General features: G+C 42.2%; 2 protein-coding genes across 3 annotated transcripts in view; one reads left to right on the top strand and one right to left on the bottom strand.

The window, feature by feature from the left end:
* The window catches only part of WASF1 (WASP family member 1), an 83,394-nt gene extending 64,029 nt beyond the window's left edge, over positions 1–19,365 (bottom strand). For both annotated transcript variants that reach the window (XM_082755707.1, XM_082755706.1), the window contains exon 1: positions 19,245–19,365. The gene's annotated coding sequence lies outside the window, so the exon portion shown is untranslated. The remainder of the gene's footprint in view (positions 1–19,244) is intronic.
* A 444-nt stretch (positions 19,366–19,809) lies between these two features.
* Positions 19,810–23,134, top strand: part of CDC40 (cell division cycle 40) — a 36,063-nt gene continuing 32,738 nt past the window's right edge. Inside the window, exon 1 of the mRNA XM_082755490.1 lies at positions 19,810–20,051. Coding sequence (XP_082611616.1) covers positions 19,860–20,051 — 192 coding nt within the window. The 5' untranslated portion in view covers positions 19,810–19,859. The remainder of the gene's footprint in view (positions 20,052–23,134) is intronic.

The raw sequence follows: 23,134 nt of genomic DNA on the forward strand, positions 1-23,134 counted from the left end.
TGCCATTTCAGGTTTCCTCAAAACGATTTTGGCTAATGAGAACATGGAGTCACTGGGAGAAGACAACCCCCCAAATCTGAACTTCGGTGGAACATTAAACAACATCAGTGTACTAACTGATCAAAAATCCCTTTACTAAAGCAGTATTTGATCTGTCTCTGAGATTTCCATAATTTGCTTTGGCTGCTAAGCAACAAATTAAATATGATTTGGTATATCTAAATGAATTATTCTTCCTAATGCTCTTCTGACTGAGAAAATACAGTTATAAAAATGCTCTTGTCACTGAGCAATTGTGTTGAGGAAAAGTCCTGCACTTCAGCAGATATACTACTTGTTAGCAAAAAAAAAAAAAGGAAAAAAAAAAAAAAAAAAAAAAACAAACACATTTGTTTGCCCTGCAGTAGAAATGGGGAGGTACAGACATCCCAGTGTCCTACAGTCTATTCCCATGGTCAATATTGTTTGGGTTGTCATGATAACTACAAGGATTACGGTTTTGTCTAAACTGGGCAGCTTGTGGCAAAATAATAGGCAAGACAAATACAGGATGGGTAAGTAACTCCACCTGAGGTTCTCTGTTTGAAATCTAGCAGCATACTGGGAACTCATTGCTCTGTTCCAGGACTTCAGACAAGCGGACACTACATTTCCAGCTGAGAAAAAAAGAACCTTCGGTATCGATCAAGAACACTGCTTGCCCATAAATCAGGAGCATCACTCTTCCTAGCCCTTCAGCTTCAATATAATACCATCGTACCAAAGCAAATTGAAACCTACATTTTAATGCAGATTTCAAGTAGAAGTGCAGAAAAATCACAATAGGGCTCTGTCTTCCAATTTGTATGTGCTACAGGCTCAGAAATACAGTTTTTCAGAATGCAAAAAGAGATAATGTTTATTCATTCACCTTCAATTTAAAACACAAAATAAAGTGCTGCCAAAGGTGTGAAATAGCCCTTGAGTTTAGAGAAGGAACACCCAGCTTCCTTCACATCCTTAAAGCAACTATGCTAGGCATGAATTTAAAGAAAGAAATAGCATCTGGTGCGTGGGCAGGAGGCTTGCATTGCTACTACCAGTGTTTGTCACCTACCTACTGAATATAAGCATTTTAGGACTTGATCCCGCAGTCTTAATTGGTAAACCAGTAACAAAACCATCAGAATTAAATAACACAGCAAAGTTATATTTGTGTACACCTTAATATCTATTTTCCACATAGGAATAGTTGTGTTCTTCATCTCAGCCTCATTAATACCAACTTTCTGTGAACTCACAACTCAAATTATTAGCTATTCACTCTGTTATTGATAGATGAACATTTGCCTGTAAGGACAGCTCTATGAGGAATATTTTCTTGATTTGTTCACATCACTATGATGGATACTTTTAATTTCAGCGCAGTATGAAAACAACCTACTAGATTAGGCTGCCAGACAAACGTTTTTTTTCCCCCTTTACATTTTTAACAAACAAAAAATTAACAAAAATGAATTCCTTCACACAAATATATCAGACCTTATTCCTATTCTAATTATATCTTCAAAAGAAAAGACTTAAATATAATAGTGGTAGGAAAGAGGCTTAATTTCACTTCTTTATGCTAAAAAAAACTCCAGTATTAACTGTATTGATCAAAATATGTCAATAATTGTATTTGAAATACATAGATGTGCAGCAGGTTTCACTGCAGATACTCACATTCTGACCGTACTCTTGTTTTTTAAGTATTTGTCCTTTTTCTCGTCCTTTGAGTACAAGCAGCCCCTGTGAAAGCTGCTGGAATTTGCATCCCTAAAACAGATGTATTAATTCATCTACAAACCAGATTCAGCACACGTAGTACAGATTGACAATCTACTGGGATGGCAACCTTGAACATCAGCACAAGCTGATACCGTGCAAGTAACTGACTGCTGCTAGTGCTACTAAAAAATTTCAGGCACACCGCCATACAACTGTTCAGTAGCAATAGCTTCTCATCGTTATAAAGATAAAAATTAAAAAGTAGAAATTCTCCTCTTCTCTTAGAATAACAGGCCAAATTTCTAAGTCAAAGACAAAATTAAAAAGCCTTTCTCTGAGGTCTGGGGTGGTGGTATGTGGCCTTTGAGAGGTTCAGGGCCGTATTTCACTTTGCTGAACGAATCCTTGATTCCCGAGTCTTCTTTAGAGACTGGGATAACCCAGATTGTAGGTGTGGTTGGCTCTAGCTCTGATCTGTTGTTTTGATACGGTAAAACAAATGAACAAAATCAAATCACGCAACTAAGCTCACTTAGTAACAGTAAAAAAAAAAAAAAAAGGACATTGAGTACCTTGACGAACGAGTCATCTGAACCAGTGAGGCTCAGTAAGAAGCCCATGGAGGTAGACTAGCCCCACACATCAGCACGGCTGATGAAGCTTCAAAAGGTGCAAGGCTGGAACAGGTCACAGATGGAGACAGATATAGAGAAGTGAGCCTAATTTTCCTGCTGCTATGATAATTATCTTGGAATTGTAGGGCTAGCTCCCCTTAAACAGCGGTATTCAATACACAATGAAATGGGAAGGAAGCTTGGAATGACCACTAAAACAAAACGCATCCTTTCACCTGAAGCATATCACTAAACCAGTCCTGATGCTGCATTAAAGGATTGCTTAAGAATGTCATGTAAAAAAACCTCCCCTGCCTACTTCAACTTTTTAATATAAACTTTGTATTTTGTTCTTCTGGAAAAATAAACAACTAAATCAGTCTGTCTGACATTGCATCAGATTACTGATAATAACTAACTTATGCATGCAAACTGCTTGTTTGGTTTTAGAACCACCTCCTCCTACTGCCTTACGGAGCTGACAGCATAAAGTCTCATTTCATTTTAACTGCCACCCTTACTGCCTGTTTTATTCCAAACTCCCTCATATCCATTAATAAAACTTCCTCATCCATAAAGCTGCACTTACAATTAAGAAGTTAATTTAAGGGATTCCCGGAATAGGCTATCTCTAGCTTGGAAAAACATATTTGCCAGAATTATTTTCTTCTGAATAAAAAATCTGAGTTTAAGAATAAGATAGTCTGACTCTAGGGAGAATGTTACAACTGCATGGAGTACTCACGCTAATTATTTCTAACAAAAGTCCAAGCGATATGCAAAGTCATCCAATTCCAAACCTACACGGATGCCTGATTTTCCTACTCTGCTCGTTTAATACTTAGCAAGCTGTGATGAAAAAATGAACAGGAAAAAAAGCCGTGTCTCGAAAGAGAAACCTCTGGAATGCCCTTTAACAACCCCGGTCCATTTGTTTTCATAAGAAGCCTAATTTTATTGAAATCAGTTGCAATGCTCCCATGATTTCAGAAGTGCAGAAATACATTTGAAGCGAATTCTTTGCAAAGTTTTGTATAGATCAAGAACGAGTATTTAGGCTACAATTTGGTAACCAATTGTCAGCAGCACAGACAGAAACCCTGCAGTTTCTTCCTCCATCTTGTTACACCTGCCATAAAGGTAAAAGTGACAAACAAGAAGAGCAGAAAATCACTCCCGATTAAAAGTAATCCAGCAAATACAAAGACCTTGAATGAGTACCCAATCCAGTCTATCCCATGACCATACAACTGCAGGGTGATGCGAATGCAAGAACCATCAGCAGGTGCTGCCTAATGAAATTGGTACCACAAGAGTTTCTTGACAACCTATGTTCTTCCAAGCATATTTCTGAAACTCACTTACTCAAAAATGTATATATTTCACCCATATAAGATCTATTCCTTTTAGAATATAGACGTAGAAGAGATACAAGGCTCCTGCCTCAAGTTCAGAGTATCAACAAGGCGTGAACTGTATGCAACATATTAGCCTAAGCCAGTCATGAAGCTTCAGAGTTTATGTTCTCAAAACCAGACAGTGCTGAAGCCTTGTGCAGATTGTTAGCTTCTTCAGCCAAGCATAACATAAGGCACTGGAGCTTCATGCCCACACTTAAATAACTGGCTCTGCGGAATCTCGTGTTGCTATCTTTAAGGAAAAGAGCATCTCCCAGAAGGCAAAATGAAAGCCTGACTGATTTGCAAAGATTATAGGATGAATGACAATAGCTAACAAGATATTGGTCTGTCTGTCTAGGTGTTCCTGTGAACAAAATGATTATGGCACATCAAGATGATCGAAGTAATGCCTACACACCTTTCAGATCTGCAGAGGATTTTTAAACTTGAGTTGTAGTTTAACCTAGTTTTGTATCCCATATCCCTCTTTTTCCCCCTCATATTTTTATAAGATCGTTTAAATTAAGCTGTTTTTTCTTTTCTTAAATGACCACCCTAGTTTAGGATGGATATGCACTCTGACCCTCTGCATGCATATTTTTCTTATCTTTCTCTGCTTACTTCTTCCTTCCATTTTCATTTTCAAACACAGTTTCTCCCAATTATGTTTGTATATGGGACTTTTACTATATTTTCCTTTCCCTTACTGCTTTCCTCTATTTCTTCTCAATTGTACATATCAGCACGTTGAAGCTTTCTTCCAGAACTCCCTCACCTTTTCCTTTTTTTAAAACTCTTTTCCTATACACCAGACTTATTTTTCTTTTCTCTCCTTCAGCTCCCACATTCACTGCCTCCTCCTAGTACACCATCTAGCCTTTAGTCCCTCTCCACTGTCCCATTCACTTAGTCTCTTCCCAGTGCACAGCAATCTATGTAATAAAAGCACTCTATGAATATTCCACACATCATTGCAGAACACCTTGAGAACGCTACTACCAACATCAAGGGGATTACAGACTTAAATAGATAAGTTAAGAGAAAATGGTAGGGTTTGTTTTGCTTTTTAAATCTACAAGTTTTCATCTGCCTCTATTTTTTTTCCTCCATTTTTAGCAGTCAGTAATCTGCTTTCTTCCCAAAGACCTGTCACAGCCAGGCTCAGGAAAAGAACTCTGAAATCCCCATTTTCCACCCCCACCCACAGCCCACCTACGCTAGCAAGCTAAGTGGTTGTGGTAGCACGAGGAGGCCCTGAAATCCACGTGTTTCATCCCGTGTCAAAACTGCTGGAGCTGTAGTCCGCAACTGGAAAGAAAAGGAAAATAAGAAGGTTTGGAGTTTAATTTTCCACTCTGAAATTTTCTAATAAGGGAAAAGAAAAACAACAACACTGGCAAGCACCTATTAAGCTGCAATTGACTGGAAGAATTATGTATTCTTTGTACAGTGCACAAATACTTTGAGCAACAGACAACATTTTACTCTGAACATGTCAGCCGACACGTAACAGTAAAAGATGTGAGTAAAGAGCTTATTTTGTACACCATCTTAGCAGATTTTCAAGAGCATATTTTACTTTGCCAAATCTAGTTCCTTCCAAAAAGCCGTAATACTTGAAAATGTGTTTCCTGTGATACCCACATAAATTATATGTTATACAGTGGTGATTTAGCAATACCCAGAAATAATATTATTGCAACAACAATATTCAAAGTTTCCTCTAATCTGATGACAGAATTTTAAGACTCACCTGGGAGCCTGAAAACTTCTTCCAGACCATAACTGCCTCATATGACTCCGACTCTTCTCTGTTCATGCTAGTAATTTCCTCTACTTCTCCACATCCTCTTTTTCACCTGTTAAACATCAGTCCTACTTATCTGTTTCTTCTACTTCTGAGATGATACTAGGATGAAACCCAATTAGATTCCTACAGCAGCACTACTGTTCAAGCATGGAACAGAAAAAAAAAAAGCTCTAAAAATCCTGTTTTGCTTGCAATATATTGGCAGAAGGTATGAGCAGGTACATACTCATAAAATCCATTCCTTTGTAAAATAACAAGTTTCTCTAAATTTGTGCTTATTTCTTTAATACAATGCAAAAATAAAATACAATAAAAAATCCACTCCCTATCCTGGATTATAGCTTTATTATGTTCTAACTACATACAGTTGTAATTCTGCACAGAATTATAATGAAAATACAAGCAAAGTTTAAAAGTTACTGTCAGTTTGTTTAGAAGGGTATTTCCTCAAGTCCTAGGTATACACAAATGCCCTTAGTTAATTTCTCTCCTGAGCAAGCTTTACACAGCATAATATAAAAAGTACAAGCATAAGTAAGCAAAATATAATAAAAATAAACAAAAATAAGAATAAATAGCATAAGGAATTCAAAATTCCTTCAGTAAAATTTACTCTCTTCATATCTCTATATATTTAAGTTATACTATTTCAAATAAAATTACTTCTTTATTATCTCTGCATTCAAGAATTTACTGGACAAAACATGATTCCTTTGCTATCCTCTTGATCTTGCTGCAAATTACTAGCCTGTCCAGGTCCCTCTGGAAACTACACGACTTGTTATATAGTCTGTTAAAATGATTAAGCCTTCTTCCAGGCGCTCACGTCCAAGTGACCTGCCAATGTAAATAAGCAGAGCTTGACACCTGCGGCAAGTTGGTAATTGCAATACGCCGACTCGCCTGGCCACGTGCACGAGATCTGCACATTGAAACGAGCCTGGCATTCTGCTTCACCACGCACGGAGGACTTGCCTCCACCACCAGAAGAGAACAGAGCATTTTCCTTCCAAGTTCACTTACCGAGCAGTGAAAAGGCAAGAACTGTCAACAGCGATTTACTCCGCAACTTCGGCTATTGTCTGCTGCTCAGACCGGGTACTTTCCCAGCAAGTAAAATACAGCAATTTGGTGGAAAAGTGATGAGGAGAGGAGAACGGTGAAAGGAGGAAAAATCAGAAGACAAATGAAATAAGGACAGTAGTTGTTGCTACCATCTTACACTAAGAAGAGTTTACGTTATTGCGTTGCTTATTTTTTTCCTCTAAAAGCAGAAATCAACACTTCATCAGTGTCTGCTAAAACATGCTGTCAACTTAAATCAATTTTTACTGTTTGGAGGGGAGTTATTTTGGGAGGAATCTAGAAGAATTATATTCAGGAGCAAGTTAAAGTAGCCTGTTCACATTGCACACTACTTCTTAATACTTCTGACAGTAGCTATTGTCTTTCTTTTATAGCCACCTTCTAAAAATCCCATTAAGAAAACTGCACTCTTGAGATCAGAGCGGAGCTTTAGAACTTGTTTAAAGAGCAAATGAATGCAACTACTATCCCAAGAAGTGATATGTATTGCAGAGCTGTACAGAGATGCTGGCTTCAGTTAGTTTGTAATACCTGAAGCTCAAAATGTTCTGACACAGAGTGACTTATGAATTTTACAGAATATCCATTAAAAAGGTGTCACAGCAGGAGGTTAAAGTGACTGCAGGAAGGGACCTTAAAGCCCATCCAGCTCTAACCCCCTGCCATGGCAGGGACACCTCCCACCAGCCCAGGCTGCCCAGAGCCCCATCCAGCCTGGCCTTGAGCACCTCCAGGGATGGGGCACCCACAGCTCCTCTGGGCAACTGTCAATGTGAGGGGCTTTTACGTTGGACAGAAGCATACCATCAGGGTGACTCCTTGCAGATTTAAGACTCTGTTCATTGCAGGCTCTTGACTATCTGGGGCACCCTTGGCTGGCATGGCTGATGAAGGATGGCAAAGCTCTGAAGTGAGGAGAAAAAAGGCATTTGGTGCATCCTCTAAGGGAGGCACATCACTGTCCTTCAGGAAAGGAGCAACTTGAGGTACCTTTCTTTCTTTCTCCACCACGGGCAGACCAGGAGCACATCGCTTCCCTGCATTCCTCGCTCACCTCTGGTCTCTGGAGGTAGGCACAGAGGTACAACAGAGCAGGAATGTGCAAACTAAGTCAGTGTTTCTCAAACTGCAGTCGGGAGCTTCAAGGAAAAGAGACTGGAAATGCTGCTTTCTGTAAAGGTTCAGTTTATATTCTCACAAGCAACCTACAGCAACATAGGCTTGCAGCACACCACCAGATTCAGGCAGAAAAGATTATGGACATCAAGGCACTGAAAAAGAAGGAGCAGCACTGAGAGGCGCTGAATTTTCCGCTGTAAGTTTTTCTGTTGCCTCCAGAAACAAACCACCTTCATAAATTCATGCTCCACTGAAAAAATAAAAAAAAAACTGAGAGCAAATCAGCACTTATGGAGGCACTGTATTTAACAGACTGAAAAGAAAAGGGTGCAACCTGAAGCCTCACACATCCAAGAACAAACAAAATGTTTCTCAGACTAGAGTTTGGGTGAAATGACAAGTTTTTAATCACACGTGAAACATGATTCCCCATTCTAACAGTTTTTACTTCCCTACCAAGCCATGATACTACAGTTACTGTTCAACTTCATTTTTATTGTGCCCCTAAACAGCATTCAGGATTACTAATATCCTGTAAAACAAACTCAAATTACCCAAAATGCATCTAACAACTTTGCTTCGCTCACTACAGAAATGTTGTGAGAGGGAAAAAGTATCGGTGTCTATTTTCAGATGGCAAAAATACTTTGCTGTGCTGAGAAATGCACTAAGACACGCTATGACTCCATTTACACAGATGTAACTGTGTCACCTTTCATTTGACAGAGAATTTTTCTGTCCTGCCTAGGCAGCTTTATTCTAACACACACTAAAAAGATACCGACCAGCTTTGCATTAGATACCACACCGTTAAAGCCTAGATCTAACACAACATTTAGGTTGTATCTACCTGGGCAGTTGGACACAGACCGAACTCAGTAGCCTCAGCCCCATCCTGTGCACACAGTTCACTCCTTCACTAAATGAAGGAAATGTCCTTATTTTCTCCTAGAAAACGTGCCCAGGAGATAGGGTTATCTATCTTTGATATTAGGTCTGTCTCCTTTGAAGCAGAAGCCTCTTCCTTGGCCTTCTGGTAGCTCAAAAGCATACCTCCTACATCTGGGGAGAGGTATAGGGGTTAAAATATATTGATAGACTATATGCAAACACAAGTTAGATACTATTCACCTTCCATTTGCAGTTATTCCACTGACCACAAAACAATTCAAGATTCACAATAGCGGAAAAAGACCAAGCATTACTGTATGACTCAATGACACACAATACATCCTCCAGAGAGCCTTTCTGTATTTCATTCAATAACTGTCTAAAATTCTCTCTTACTACCAAAAAAAAAAAATGACAAAACAAGCAAACAAAAAACCATGACGCACTCAGAACACGGGCAACATCCTCAAAGACTAGATACTGAAGTGATTGACATTCTCAGGATGCTTGACACTGTTATTTCCATTTTATTTGTTAGAATAAAGAAGTAGGTAGATGCTAAACAGGACAGAATACCAAGGACCAGTGATTTACCTGACAATTTTTAGCCAGAATCTGCAGTAGCAAGCAGCTGGCGCCTTTTTATAAAAAAAAAAAAAAAAAAAAAAAAAAAAAAAAAAAAAAAAAAAGATTAACCTGTACCTATACCTAGGTACAGGTCCCTGACTAGAGACTAGCAATCCATCACTTTCTTCTTGGAAAACAAGGTCCCTGAAGTTTTCTTCCCCAAGGTCTCATATACTGAAAACCTCCTTATCTCGATTAGCACTAAAACACCACCAAACGACTTGCCATCTCCCCTCATTTTCATGCATGTTTCACAGAAGAGAAGAGAAAGTACCTAAAAGCTTTGGCCAAGGGGACGGGCATTAATTTCACTCTGCAACTCCCTGACAAAACCCAAGCTGCAGCAGCGGGACTGAAACACACTGAGTATTAAACAGGACCACAAAACAATTGTTTTCTAATCACATTTGGTAAATTATAGCTACTAAATGGAAGAATAAATTCTAAACTTCCTGAGCTTTACATTTTCATACCTAGTAAGGGAAGCTTCCTAGCTATTTACTGACAAGTAAAGCATCACCCAGTTATTGCTGGTTGTACATGAGTCGGTACATGAATTTCTCTCAACTTCCCACGAATGATTTTTCTATGTAATACGTACCAGATTATCTGTTCGTTGCCACATCAGAGATGGTGGCAGGGCCAGATCATTTCCCTTCTTAACCACGAGTTAACCAAATGATGTAACTCAGCTCTCCAGGCTACATACCACGAATGGCATGTATGTACCAAAGAACATGCATCTAAGCCACAGAAACATTATTACCTCTAAGACATATTCCTAGATGAATACACTGGCAAGTTACAGAGACAGGCTAAAGCAGATTAACACCCAAGTCTCCTGAGATTTTGGACACTAGCTTTTGGATCTTTAAGGAAGCCTGGAAGTGGCCTCCTTTTGTCCAGAAGCAGCATCCCAAAATGATTAAGCAGGAGTCCTGTACCCTGATCTGATTTTGTTAACAAAGACGGCTCGCCGCATCACTGACAGATGGAAATTGAAGAAGAAATCATAGTGCATCTAGAGGGAGAATTGTTAGAAGCCCATTCTTTTCTAAGTAGGTTTTAACGCTGATATCCTTCAAAATACACTTCCATAATAAGCTTGGTATGATAAAAATAAATGCAGTTTCAGGAAAAAATGATACTCAAGACCTAGCAAGAGTATGACTCAATTTTGTGCTTTTGAAATAGGAAGCTTAGAACACACAGATGGTTTATAGATGACCTAAACAACATTGTATAAGAAATGAGTATACATCTAGACCCATTTACTCCCTGCTTCTCTGAGGTTGTAATTAACGTTAGTTCAGATGATGGTCTTTACAATACTCAAACACGACCACTGAAAATACTAAGTTTCAGCTAGTAGTGACCTTAGACCAGAGTCAAACATTCACCCAGCTGCCCAATTCATACTGGAACTACCTTTAATAGACAGACAAATTTCTCCTCTACGTTATCCATTAATTACAGGATATATTTCAAAAAAATCCTAACAGCTGTACAAATCAAAACCAGTATTACAATTATTTCCCTTTCTAAATATGCAAGAGCTACCCCAAACTTAATTTTTTACTAGCAAACTTTCACTAACATTGGATAACAAGTGAACTGAAGCACTAGATTGTAATTACATCTATGTAAAAGCCCACAGCATTTGTAACAAAAAGAACTTGATTACATATCAGTAATTAGCATTCTCTTGTTCAATTAGAAATTAAGTTACAATGGTATACTTTTTAAATAGATCTGCATGTGACATGTTAAATCTTATCTCAAAAGTTTGCATAATCCTAACAAAAATTAACACGTTCACTACGGCAGGACCACACCACGTAGCAGTTTTGAATTTTCATTAGTTTAAAAACAAAACAAACAAAAAATAATCAAAACAAAGCCAATCCTCTGATCAACAATATGATTATTATCATACTCAGATGTGCTATTTACCTGTTTTCTGCACCCCAGAACGTCTGAACTTTCTAAAGGGTTATAACTGTGTGCTGGACATGCATTTTCTTTCTGTAAGACTCCAGATATTTCAACATTACAACAGTCTTACAGAAAAAAGGTCCAGACAAAATATATTTTTCTAAAGTGTTGCTTTTGAATTAAAGTACTGTTCCCAAGTACAGGTGAATCAGGCTTCTCCAGAGTCCTTTCAACAATGTCCAGAGGGTTCCTCATGTTTCAACATGAAATCAAAACCATCTATCAATTCGTCTGCAACTCAAGCTTAGAGCTAGCTGAGTATGCTAAAAATAAGGCAAAGAGACATGTCTTGGGATTTAAATGGCCATTAACGTCTTGAAAATTAATATAAATGCTATCCTGTAAAAATGGTGTACGGGCAAGTTGCAAGTCAGAAAAAAAAATAAAACCACATAGGAAAAGCATAATGTTACAAGGCAGACTTTTGAGGATGGAGTGAAACCAAGATTAAAAACTCTTGCAGTGCATGTTCTGAAAGCGGTACACCGTGAGCTTACAAATTCCTGAAAAAGGAGGGATAAAAGGAGGTAGAGAAGAATCTGTCCAAGATCTTTCTCAGCCTCCCAGAAGCTTGCATCAAGCAGAGCTTAGTTCTCTCTAGCTAAGATGCTTCAGAATAAAAAGCGACCAACAGCCAGAACTGTATATTAACATCGAATATGTTTTTAGACTGCATCACAGAGCTTTTATGGTTTTCTTTTCTAGTTGCTTCCACTTTAAAATCATGTCCTTATCCACTTGCTTAAAAAAAAGTTAATCTTTTTTTATAAAATATCCTTTCTCTGCTGATACAGAAGGTTTCAAAGGCAAAATGAGTAACTATGAGTAAAGGAGCTCACTCTAACCATGAATGGACTGGAACACCTACAACAAGCATATGGTTTGGGATTGTCGAAAACTGAAACACTTCCTTCCAGCCACGTAAAAAGGACTGGGTGCCACATACAAGCTTAAAAATCAGCTTTGGTTACCAGTGCCCCATATGGCAAGCACTGAGCTAGGAAAGAGCTTGCATTTCTGAAAATGCTCAGATACAGAAGATGACCTGTTTGGATCATGTCTGCACCCAAATGGCTTTGATTTTCAATGCATTCCCACAAACAGTGGGAAGATAAGATTAAGGGACTATTTAATGTGACAGGGCAAGAGTCTGAAAGTATTCAAAGCAAAAAGTTTTCTCTATCAAGAGATTATTCCACGTGAAGCCTCTTAATAAATATCACTTCAGGACGATGCTAATTATTAAGTTGCTTTTTTCCTACCAAAATACTCTATGGTCTAGTAAGAGAGCAACTTCAATTGCTGTCAAGTTCAGCATTAACTGATCCACCACAAGAAAGCTGTTCCAAGTATAGCATGCTATGCAATAATTAACAACTCCACAGACGCTAAAAAAGGTGGTCCACAAGCTCCAACAGAGTAACGTTTCGGTAATTGATCAGATCTCCAGTGAATAAGCATGGAGTAAATTTGTGAGGAACCCTAAGGCTTACCAGAAAACCACCTGTAAAATATTAGTGCTGCGAGAATCTATCAAATCAAGTAGATGTTAAGAACATTTATCTCAATTGCAGTAGAGAGTTTGGTATATAAGGCAGCAGGTAAGGAGTAATAAGACCTCCTTTTCTCCTTCAACCTAACATTGCCGCTATCATTTTTCATAAATGCTGCCAGCACTCATAAAGAGTTATGTAGTGAAGCCCCACTCCTAACTTCCCAGTAGATTGCAGAGATAACTGTACAGAAGGAACCCAAACCTGTCCGGAGCTTAAAGACATGCACATTCATCATCCTGGAATTAAAAGATGTTTTCATCTGCAAAGTAGCCTCAGGTATGGAAGAGAGCTCCAGCTGTCCTCCAACAAGAAAAAAAAAAAAGAGCAGAAATCTCTCTGCTAATAAACTTTTTGCTCCTTTCCTAGGCAAACAAATAAAACCTTTTTAAGAGTGAGAAGTAGAGTGGATAAAAACACAGCTAGACAGGCTAGCCACAGATAATCCCCTGTGTCTAACTTCTGTTACTGGAAACATCCTAGCCAGCAGAACGTACGCACTTTTGGGACTGAACTGCACAGAACCTCTTCCCCTATCAAGAAGGTAGATTTCCTGGAAGTTCGTTCCCATGGAAAAAGAAAACTGTTAACTCCCTTAAAACTCAGATTTATTTATTGCTTTAAATAGACCACTCAGGGTAGCTACAACCACAGAACACCTTCCATTGTCTTGCTTGGAAATGTAGACAGCATCGTTTCAACCGAGTAACCACATTTCAAGTTTCCAGAGAGCAACAGACACCCCTGAACATACAAGACCATGGAATAACATCAGCTAATTCTGCAGATAATGTCATTCTGCTGCTGCAGCTTAGCCTACAACACCTAATACTTGCAGTATCATTTTTGATGCATTTTCACAAGAGCAAATTCAGCTCAGGCTGCAACACCAGAGTCACTCCTTACCACCTGTATGGCCATCTAGGCTACCTCATACTTCTCCTCAATTACTCTTCTGGTATTGTTTCTCTTGCTGTGAAGATCATATAATCATAGAACTTTTGGGGTCAAAGGGACTCGTGGAGATCCTCCAGTCCACCCTTCACCACCCCCCATCAAAGCAGGATCAAACTCAGGGCAAACTCAGCTTGTATTTTTGTTAGTTTTTGTTCTTAGTCACAGCCTTCTCCTTCGATATCAACAAAAAGTCAGAAGCAGCTGAGTGTAAAAGACCTCTCTAAGCATTTCTGCACACATACTCAACGGCTAGTGGCTGAACAAGATTTAACAAGTTAAGCATTTCCTCTTTACTGAACAGCTGAGTCTGCGTGCCATTTTTACAAAAGCTGCTTGAACTACGTATCTTAAGTTCACACACACTATCAAATTATAAATTACTTGTCATTTTCCTAAAAAGTGCTCGGAATTTCTCGAAGGTCTATGCCGGACTGACTGCAGAGGGTGCTGTTCTGTCTGACGATGAGAATCTCTTGCAGAAAACCGTGGCTCTTCAGTAGCAACACTGCTTGTCTGGTACAGCTGATCTGGCAGCAACCTGGCTGAACCCACGTCAACATCACGAAAGGGCACGAATTAAAAAGATTACGGACACTCAAAATATGAACAGTATCGCACTGCGGAAATATTGTTGACAATCATGATTTTGGCTCGTCCATAGGTATTACTTTGGAGGTGGCAACCTGGTGCTGCTAGACAAGCTGCTGTAACACACCATTTACCATGAGAGCTACCAGTAAAAGTAACCCAGTATCAATCACTCTTCCCGTTTTCAATAACCTGTCCACCTATTTTACAGTGCTGACGCTAAATAAAAGAGTTAACATGAAAGAATACCCTCACAAAAGGACCTTTGTGCTCCTTTGCCGTTTGCCTTCAATGTTCTTTGAGCTTGCTGGATCGACCTAAGAGAGTTTCCCTTCAAACATCAGTTTTCATCCATGGTTTGTGTTCAAGCTGGCCGTCCCCATGCAACAAGTCAGTTCCACAGTCAACGTATTGATTTAAGGATTTCTCTCCTCATGCCACCGATTGGAACTGCTTCATTATGCGTAAAACATTTCATTACATCAAGCAGTCAGACAATGACTCCAAAGCCCAGAAATGACAAAATTCATTTTGGATACAGAAGACTGAGAATACCTTCCTCCACTGAATATTCATTTATTTGAGCAGCCATCTCTGATGGGGAAAAGCAAAGTTCAAACTATTGGTTTGAAGCAAATAAAGCAAGGATGTTAAGCTGCTTCTGTGTATTTAAGAGCATTAGTCTAACACTGGGTGACAGATAGATACCTATACAGAGACAAATGCTTGTACATTGCGTGGAAGCAGGGAAAATTTAAGTTCCCCTCTCCTTATAAAAAGGTATAAATTCAATAAATTGTAATTTTCTGAATGCAGCTTTTTTTTTTCTTTCACATCAGCTGTTGGACAGCATAAATTCAGATCTATTTTATAGCTTTCCACCCCTCACTTGTTTCATCTGCTTTTCATTTCCTGAGATAAATAATTCCAATCTTTTCGATCCCTCGAAAAACTCTGCCATATCCTTCACATCAAACTCTCCACAATCCCGTGATTTTATTTTTTTTTCAAAACCAAGTGATGGGTAATAACACACTTTGAATAGCAGAAATGAATTACGGAATTTGTACAGAATGACGCTTCCTTCTCAATGCTTTTTCCCTGCTTCTGATTGCAGCTATAAACTGGGGACTCGGATACCTCGGCAATCTGCAATGATGTCCAAATTTTCTCCTTACATTAATACTGTCAACATGAATGGTTTCTGCCTCCAAAACAGTTTTGCACATACCAAAATTGTTTTACCTGTTAGCACGCTGTCCTTTCACCCAGCTTACTGAGACTTCTCCAATGACCCTTCCACTATTTCTGAATTTGGTTAAACAATTTTAAACCCTCAGCATACGTTGCCACTTTGTAATCCAACTTCTACAGATGATCAACAGCAAATACTAAACAGCTCCTGAATTAAGAAACAACCTGAAGCCTCCTAGAAGTTAACATTTATTTCTGTTATTTCATTTCAGAGACGGTGACTCAGGACAAGAATTTCACTTCTCACCTTCTTTATTTAATAGCCAGGCGTGAGGAACCTTCACATACACCTTTAAAATCCTAATACATATGCGAGAATGATAATAAAACTAAACTGGAACAGCATCTGCTATGCCATTACGGCAAACAAAACCCCTAGCAGATCAGTGAGGCGCACGTGTCTCTGCAGCAGCAGCTGTGACTACGTTAGCAATACCAGTTAGCACTGCTGAGCCTGCCACCAGTCCTTTTTGCCCCCTCCCATCTACAGGTATTTGCAGCTGTAAGGGAAAAGAATCAGGTGTGCAACGGTTTTGCTTTCAGAGCTCCCAACAATTTGCAGATTTAAGAGCTCACTTGCAGAATTTTCTTGGAAGCTGCCCTTCGGTAGCTTCAAAACCTACTGACTGATTTCTACCATCTCCTAATTTGGTTCTCCCAACCAAGCATGTTGAGGTTTTCCAAATCTGTGAGAACAAGAGCCAGAAAGTGAACAGAGACTTTATTAATATTCCCAGTACATAAATGCAGCTTGCCACACAGCGTACCAAAATGTGGGGGGGGGGGGGGAACAGTACAAATGCCCTAACTATAAAAAGTGCATCAACAGAATTTAATGCCTTTTATCGGATGCCAAGAAAACCCACCTGGATGTAGAACTGATTTCTGTTTCCTAATAGGTTTTAAACGTCAGATGGTTTTGGCATTCCTAATAACCTAGTTCTGCATGGAGCCTGCTGTCTGAAGACTAAAATTCATGGCGCAACCACAGCACCTAATTAAAAAGTCAATCAATGGCCAGATAGAAACTCATTGAAAACTATCCATCATTTCTGCTAAATACCTTATTAAGTATTTAGTTAAAATGTAACTGCGTTTGTTATTCTGTAGTTCTCTGGTATAATAAATTACCTTAAACACACAACATCCTAGGGTAACTAAGCTAGGATTTAATTCAGCTTCCACCCCCAAAGCACCTCAATTAACAGAAATATTTTTAGAAATGTATACACTTTTGATGACATTTTCTGTGTTTTAACCAATTAAAAAAACACATTTCAACAGATTAAGAAATCTAATGCCAAAGATACGAGAATTTCTAATGGTGCTAAATAGTTTATTTTCCTGGAAGCCTACAATTAATGTCTTGCTGCCTCTTGGAGACATGCTTTGTTCAGCCTGTGTTATAAGATGCAGGACACGGCGCTGTGTAAGCACTACACAGCACGCTTCCAACCTCTACGGAGGAGGTTCTGCAAGGAAATTTTTGGTTTGCAAAGTCATTTGAAATAAGTATGACAATCTAAGCTGTTCTGTCTTCCAGTCCTATCTTGCATCTTCTTTTTTTTTTTCTTTGAAACCATGTCTTGTAAACACGAAATTTATAGCCTGTAATCTGTGTCAGACGACCTCGAGATCCCTCCCCAAAAACTTAAGAGACTGATTCACAGATGTACTGGAACACACAACTCCTATTGCAATCTGGCGCCTTGGTATCGCTGAGGATCCGGGCCACAGTCCAAAAAAACAAAACCGGGAACGGAGGTATTGTCACCCTTGCAGCAGTCAGAGGCTCCAAGGTGACAGAAAAAGCAGAGCATGACTTATAAAGGGCGCTTTGCTTTCCTAGGGGTAGAATTAAATGAAGTACATTAAGATACCTCAGACGTGCCAGCAGGAGGTTACAGAAAGCCCCAGTAAGAATGCAGGAATAGGAACCCGACAAGACTTCCATCATGGCTCTTCTTGGCAGTCAAAAAGCATAGGAACAGAGGCAAAAAGCCTTGTTTTCTTTCAAACTGTATTTCCCTTGGACAACAGAGCCTCATACTTTAGTTCAATCCTCTGTCTGATAAGTATCTGGCATGGCGTTGGGATTTTTTCCCCCAAACTGCAGACCTACATCTTGGTGGATGAGAAGCAAGCGTATATGCAAGTGGGCTGACAGCATTTTAAGAGCGTTAAAAAAAATATAGATAGAAAAAAATAGCACAAGCAGGATTACAGGCAGCATCTTCTGTGGGGAAGAAACGCCAGCAGAAAACACAGGGTATGAGATAAAACACATCCATCATGGAAAAGGCGCTATGAAAAAGCAAGGAAAGGGAAAAGAAAGTAGGACAAAACATATTAAAAAGACTGAGAAACAGATGATTTTTTTTTTTTTTTATCTACTATAGGGAAGAAAGGACCGATGTGAAGGAAAAATTGTGACATATTGAGTTAAGATGTAATATACTTTACCCTGGCTTTTTTAAGGAAACGAGTCTCACGCAGGAAGCGTTGGTGAGGGCTAGGGGCTCCCATGTGCTCCACAGAGCCTGGAAGCCGGCTGGCTGAATTCCATCAAGTTTGACAGAAGGGGAGAGGTCTCAAAGATAATTGCCTAAGAAAACTGGAAGTTTGTGAAATTGAGATGCGCCGAGCGTTCCCACTGAAGGCAAGGCTGCAGCGAGACCTTCCTAGATGCTGGGTGATTCACAAAAGCACGAGCCCATAAATGTTTCAAAGAGGGAGGGGGGGGAATCCATTAAGGCTTACGGTCATCTATCAGATGAAAAAAAGAAAAAAGAAAAAAAAAAGGTAAAGATGTTTTTTCTGTTGCTCAAGGAAATATTTTTAAATACTTATTCCTGTTTTACCTAGGGGAGAAAGGAAGGCTTGGTGGCACTTGGTAGGTCCACCACGGCGCGTAGAGACAAGCAAGTGCCAAAGAGCCCTTTTTAGCTGGAAGAACGTAACAGAAAGCAGGACGTTTTCATTTTATTTTGGATTAAACTGAAAGAAAGGAGGCAAAGCGAGGAGAAACAGAAGGGGGAGAGCTGGGATGCAAGCGAAGGCAGGTACCCCGAGTCCTCCCACCTGCTGTTGCGGGCTGGCTTCGTTCAGAGCATCCTCGCCCGGCACATTTGCGGGAGGCAGCGTTAATTAATCACGGAAAGGACTTTTTTTAACAGGCTGCGTGTGCCGCCGCCGGGCTGTGAGGTGCGGAGCGAGCCCCCCCTGAGCCCACAGGCGCCCATTCGCCAGCCGCCAAGCGCTCAGGCGTTATCAGAAGGCGAAGAGAGGCGCAATCGCCGCTTTATTTTACCGCTTTACCCCGACCACCCCCGCTCCCGGCGGCTCCACGCGTGTCCCCCCGGCCGCGCAGCCCCCAGCCCCAGCCCCGCGGCTGCCGGGGACCCCCCCACGGGCAGCCCGAGGCGCTCCCCGCAGGCTGCAGGGCGACCGAGCCGCCCCCTGCCCACCCTTTGGGGCACAAAGGCTGAGCCGCGGGCGCCCCCGGCCCCCCGGAGCCCTCACACAAAGGGCGAGGCGAGGCGAGGCGAGGCGGCGCCCCCCTGCTCCCGCCGCCCCTCCGCCCGCCACTGACGGCGCTTACCGGCTCGCGCCCCTCCCGCAGCCGCTGGGGCTTCAAACGGCCGCCGCCGCCGCCATTCCCCGCGCGCGCGGAGCCCGGGCGCACGCCGAGGGGCGGGGGCGCGGAGGCTGCACAATGGGCGCGGGCACCGGGTGCGGGAGGGCGGGGGGGGAGGAGCCAGAGCCGAGGGGCGGAGCCGCTCGCACGGACACCCCCGCTCCACTCCCCCCCCCCCCGCGGGGGGCAGGTGGTACGGTCCGGCCCCTTCTCTCTCTCTCTCTCTCTCTCTGTGCCCCTCCCACCACAGGGAGGCGGGGCCCGCTATTGTGACGTAACGAAGCCGGCTCGCTGGCGGCCAATCGCAAGGAAGGGGCGCCGCGGGGCATGCTGGGGTTTGTAGTCCCGCGCGGCGGTCCTGGAAGGTTAAACGCCACCAACGACAGAAGGAGGCGAAGCCCGCCTCGAGCGCCCGTAGAACCCACCAGGCCCCACGCTTTATTCCTTAAAATGTATTCAGGGATTTAATCAGCTGCCCCCAGCCGCGCAGCCCCGCCCCGCTCACCCCGCGAGGAGAGCCCCACGGCGAGAGCCTCGCGGCTGCCAGGACCTGCCCGTCCCGTCAACCCCCGCGCCAAGATGTCGGCGGCTATCGCCGCGCTCGCCTCCTACGGCGGCTCCGACTCGGAGCCGGACTCGGAGCCCGAACCCGAGGCCGACCCCCGGCCCGCCGCCGTGCTGGCCAGCCGCGACGCCGTGCTGCACCTCCGCCCGCCGCCCGCCGCGCCCCCGGCGCTGCCCGTCGACTCGGCCCCGGAAGTGGCCGTGAAGGTACGGGGCGGACGGGACCCCGGGGGGGGGGGGGAGCGGTTGGTTCGGCTGCGTTCGGCTCCGCTCGGGGCCGTTCGGCTCCGTTCGGGTCCACTCGGCCGCGTTCGGCTCGGCTCGGCTGGGCTCGGGTCTGTTCGGGTCCGTCCGGCTCGGCTCGGCTGGGCTCGGGTCTGTTCGGGTCCGTCCGGCTCGGCTCGGCTGGGCTCGGGTCCGTTCGGGGCCGTCCGGCTCGGCTCGGCTGGGCTCGGGTCTGTTCGGGTCCGTCCGGCTCGGCTCGGGTGGGCTCGGGTCCGTTCGGGTCTGTTCGGCTCCACTCGGGGCCGTTCGGGTCTTGGCGCCCAGGGGGCTCGTTGCGCTGAGGCGAGGCGGTGGCGGCCGCCCCGTGTCCCTGTGAGGGCTCGGGGGCGCCGAGCTCTGGCAAAGAGGGACCAAGAAACCTCCCCCTATGTTGTCCTCTTCTAGTTTATGAGTTGTTGCTATTAATCACGCATGCCCCTGCACGTTATGTTGTACACTCACACGACATAAGCACCGCTGCCCTCTTTGAAGCCTGCACATATCTTACTGACTCGCCCAGCTCACCCAGGACTGCTTCTACCACAAGTATTTTGTTAACCAAAACATAAAACTATCAACCAGTCTTGTAGACAGCCTGCTTTCAACACCTTCTGTCTAAAACTGATAGCAGCCCACCAGCCAGCAGGCGAAGCTTGCCAGTCACCCCCTCGTGATTTCACTCTAATTCTTTAGGATTAGAGAGCCCTTACTGAACAAACATAAGATAAATGTTCAAATCACAATCGTTCTGTACGTACAGTTTTAGAAAAAACAATGATTTGAGTGAGGAGAAAGTCACAGTTCATTAGTATCACTTGTGCAAGTGCTGTTTTGACGCGAGTGAGGATCCTGTACTCTTAAGTGCAGGGATGTGTCACACACAAGGGACCAGAAATGTGTAAGAAAATATGGTGATAAGAGGGGAGGCTAGACAGGTTAGGCATATAATATGAACAACAGCCACACAACGGTGTGTTTCTGGCAATTGATAATGTAAGTTTTATTTATATGGTGATCCACTCACTGATTGTAAGCGCTGTACCTGTTGCTGGCGAAGAGTTTTATCTTAACTTGCACAGACTTTGGATTTGAGTGTACTTCAAAGAGGGACATGTTACTTGCTCTCTTTATTAGCAGGGCATAATTCTTAGCTCATTCAGCCACAGCATTTTCTGGTGTTGTTTTTTTTTTTTTTAGTTGGGCACCACAGTGTAAGAAGGACATGAAACTATGAGATAGTGTCCAAAGACTATCTGTAAGAGCATCTTGCCACAGGATGGGGAGCTCCCAGACAATTATGTTGGCTCTGGTGGGCTGTAAACCTCTGTCTGCTTTCTGCCAGCATTGTGAACTTGAGGCACTAGGAGAGAATCAGCCACCAGGACCTCATCCCCAGCATGGTATCCATCCGTCTGTAATGTGGGGCTGGTCAGGCTCTTTGTGTCTTATGTTTTTAAAGCAATCAGTTCTGTGAACTGAGCATCTTAAAAAAGTTACAGTTAACACAATGAGGGAAAACACAGAATATGTTTAACTGATGGCCACTTGGCTATTAGAACCCATTTGGACTGGATTAGGTATCCAGAAACTGGCTAAGAAAGGCATCTGTTGTTTTTTCTATGGATAGTGAATTAGAAGAATTATTAGAAGAATATAATGTGAAACAGTCAAATACAGAGGCTCATTTCCTTGGTGTTTACCACCAGTGTGTTATGAATGTTTGTTCAGCGTCTGGCTTTGATTTGAATGTAGAGTTCAGCTTGCAATTCAAGACCTATAGCAGTTCCCTTTTTTCTCTCTAAGTCCCTTATTTTAGTTTTCTCTCTAAGTTCTGTTTTGCTAGACTTTGCCAAAACCAATTATAATTTTTTCATACAGCTTCTACTGATACAAAAAAAAAAAAATCACCTTAAGGTTGCTCACAAACCTGTGAATTAAAAATGCTGAAGGAAATTTAGGAAATGGAACATACTGTGAAGAAAGCAGATTCGCATGAAATATTGCAGCTACAACTGTTGGTTTGGGAGAGGATATTTATTCTTCGTCTGCTCAGGGTGAGACTTGGATGGGAGCAGATGGTCCCTTATTCATCTGCAGCGTCTCATTCACTGTTTTTGAGAAGAGGATAATCAACTGGACTGGGCTAGTACAGAAACTGGAAATTGTGTATTTAATGTGGGAAGGGGTTGGAAGTCTCAAATTTATTTTTTCTATTGGAACTCGTTTACCTTTGGCAGTGCGTAGGTGTCCAGAAAAATATTACTTCAGGGATTAAGAATAGACTTCAGTCAGATTTCTTAATGTTCTTTAAAAGCTAATTCTTGCTCATCTGTGGAGAGGAAAGGTACAAAGTCATTGTGAGACCATTAGGAAGCAATAATGAACATTGGTGACTTCTGGGATGAGTTGTTGAGAATGTCTTGGCTTCTTTTTAATTTGGTTTCTTTTCTGCTTTCTGTTGACACAAAATAGCTCATAGATGTTTAGAACTTGTCATCACGCAAGATGATGGATTTTTGTCCTAGTTCATTAGAATACCATTAAACATATACTTCTCTTGTCAGTTTATTTTTATTCTTCTCATAGAACCACGGCATGGTTGGGGTTGGAAGGGACCTTAAAGCTCACCTAATTCCACTCCCCTGCCATGGGCAGGGACACCTCCCGCCAGCCCAGGCTGCCCCAAGCCCCATCCAGCCTGGCCTTGAGCACCTCCAGGGCTGGGGCATCCACAGCTCCTCTGGGCAGCCTGTGCCAGGGCCCCACCACCTTCTGAAGTCAGTGGGATGGACATTTACTGTTAGAGTACATGAAAGGGTAGAAGGACTAAAAGCTGGTAAGGACCAAACATCACTGCTGGTGCCTCACGGTAAATGCCACTCATTTCTTGGTAATAAATCTGAAAAATCTATAGAGTAAGAGAGTATTGTTTTTTGACAGCCCAAGCGATTTATGCAAGAATGTGTAAGTGACAAACTGCTGAAGCCTTCACAGCTCGTGGGATGCGGTCTTAATTTAGTGCATTT

This window comes from Aythya marila (assembly GCF_965140915.1).
Source record: "Aythya marila genome assembly, chromosome: 3".
Classification (NCBI taxonomy): domain Eukaryota; kingdom Metazoa; phylum Chordata; class Aves; order Anseriformes; family Anatidae; genus Aythya; species Aythya marila.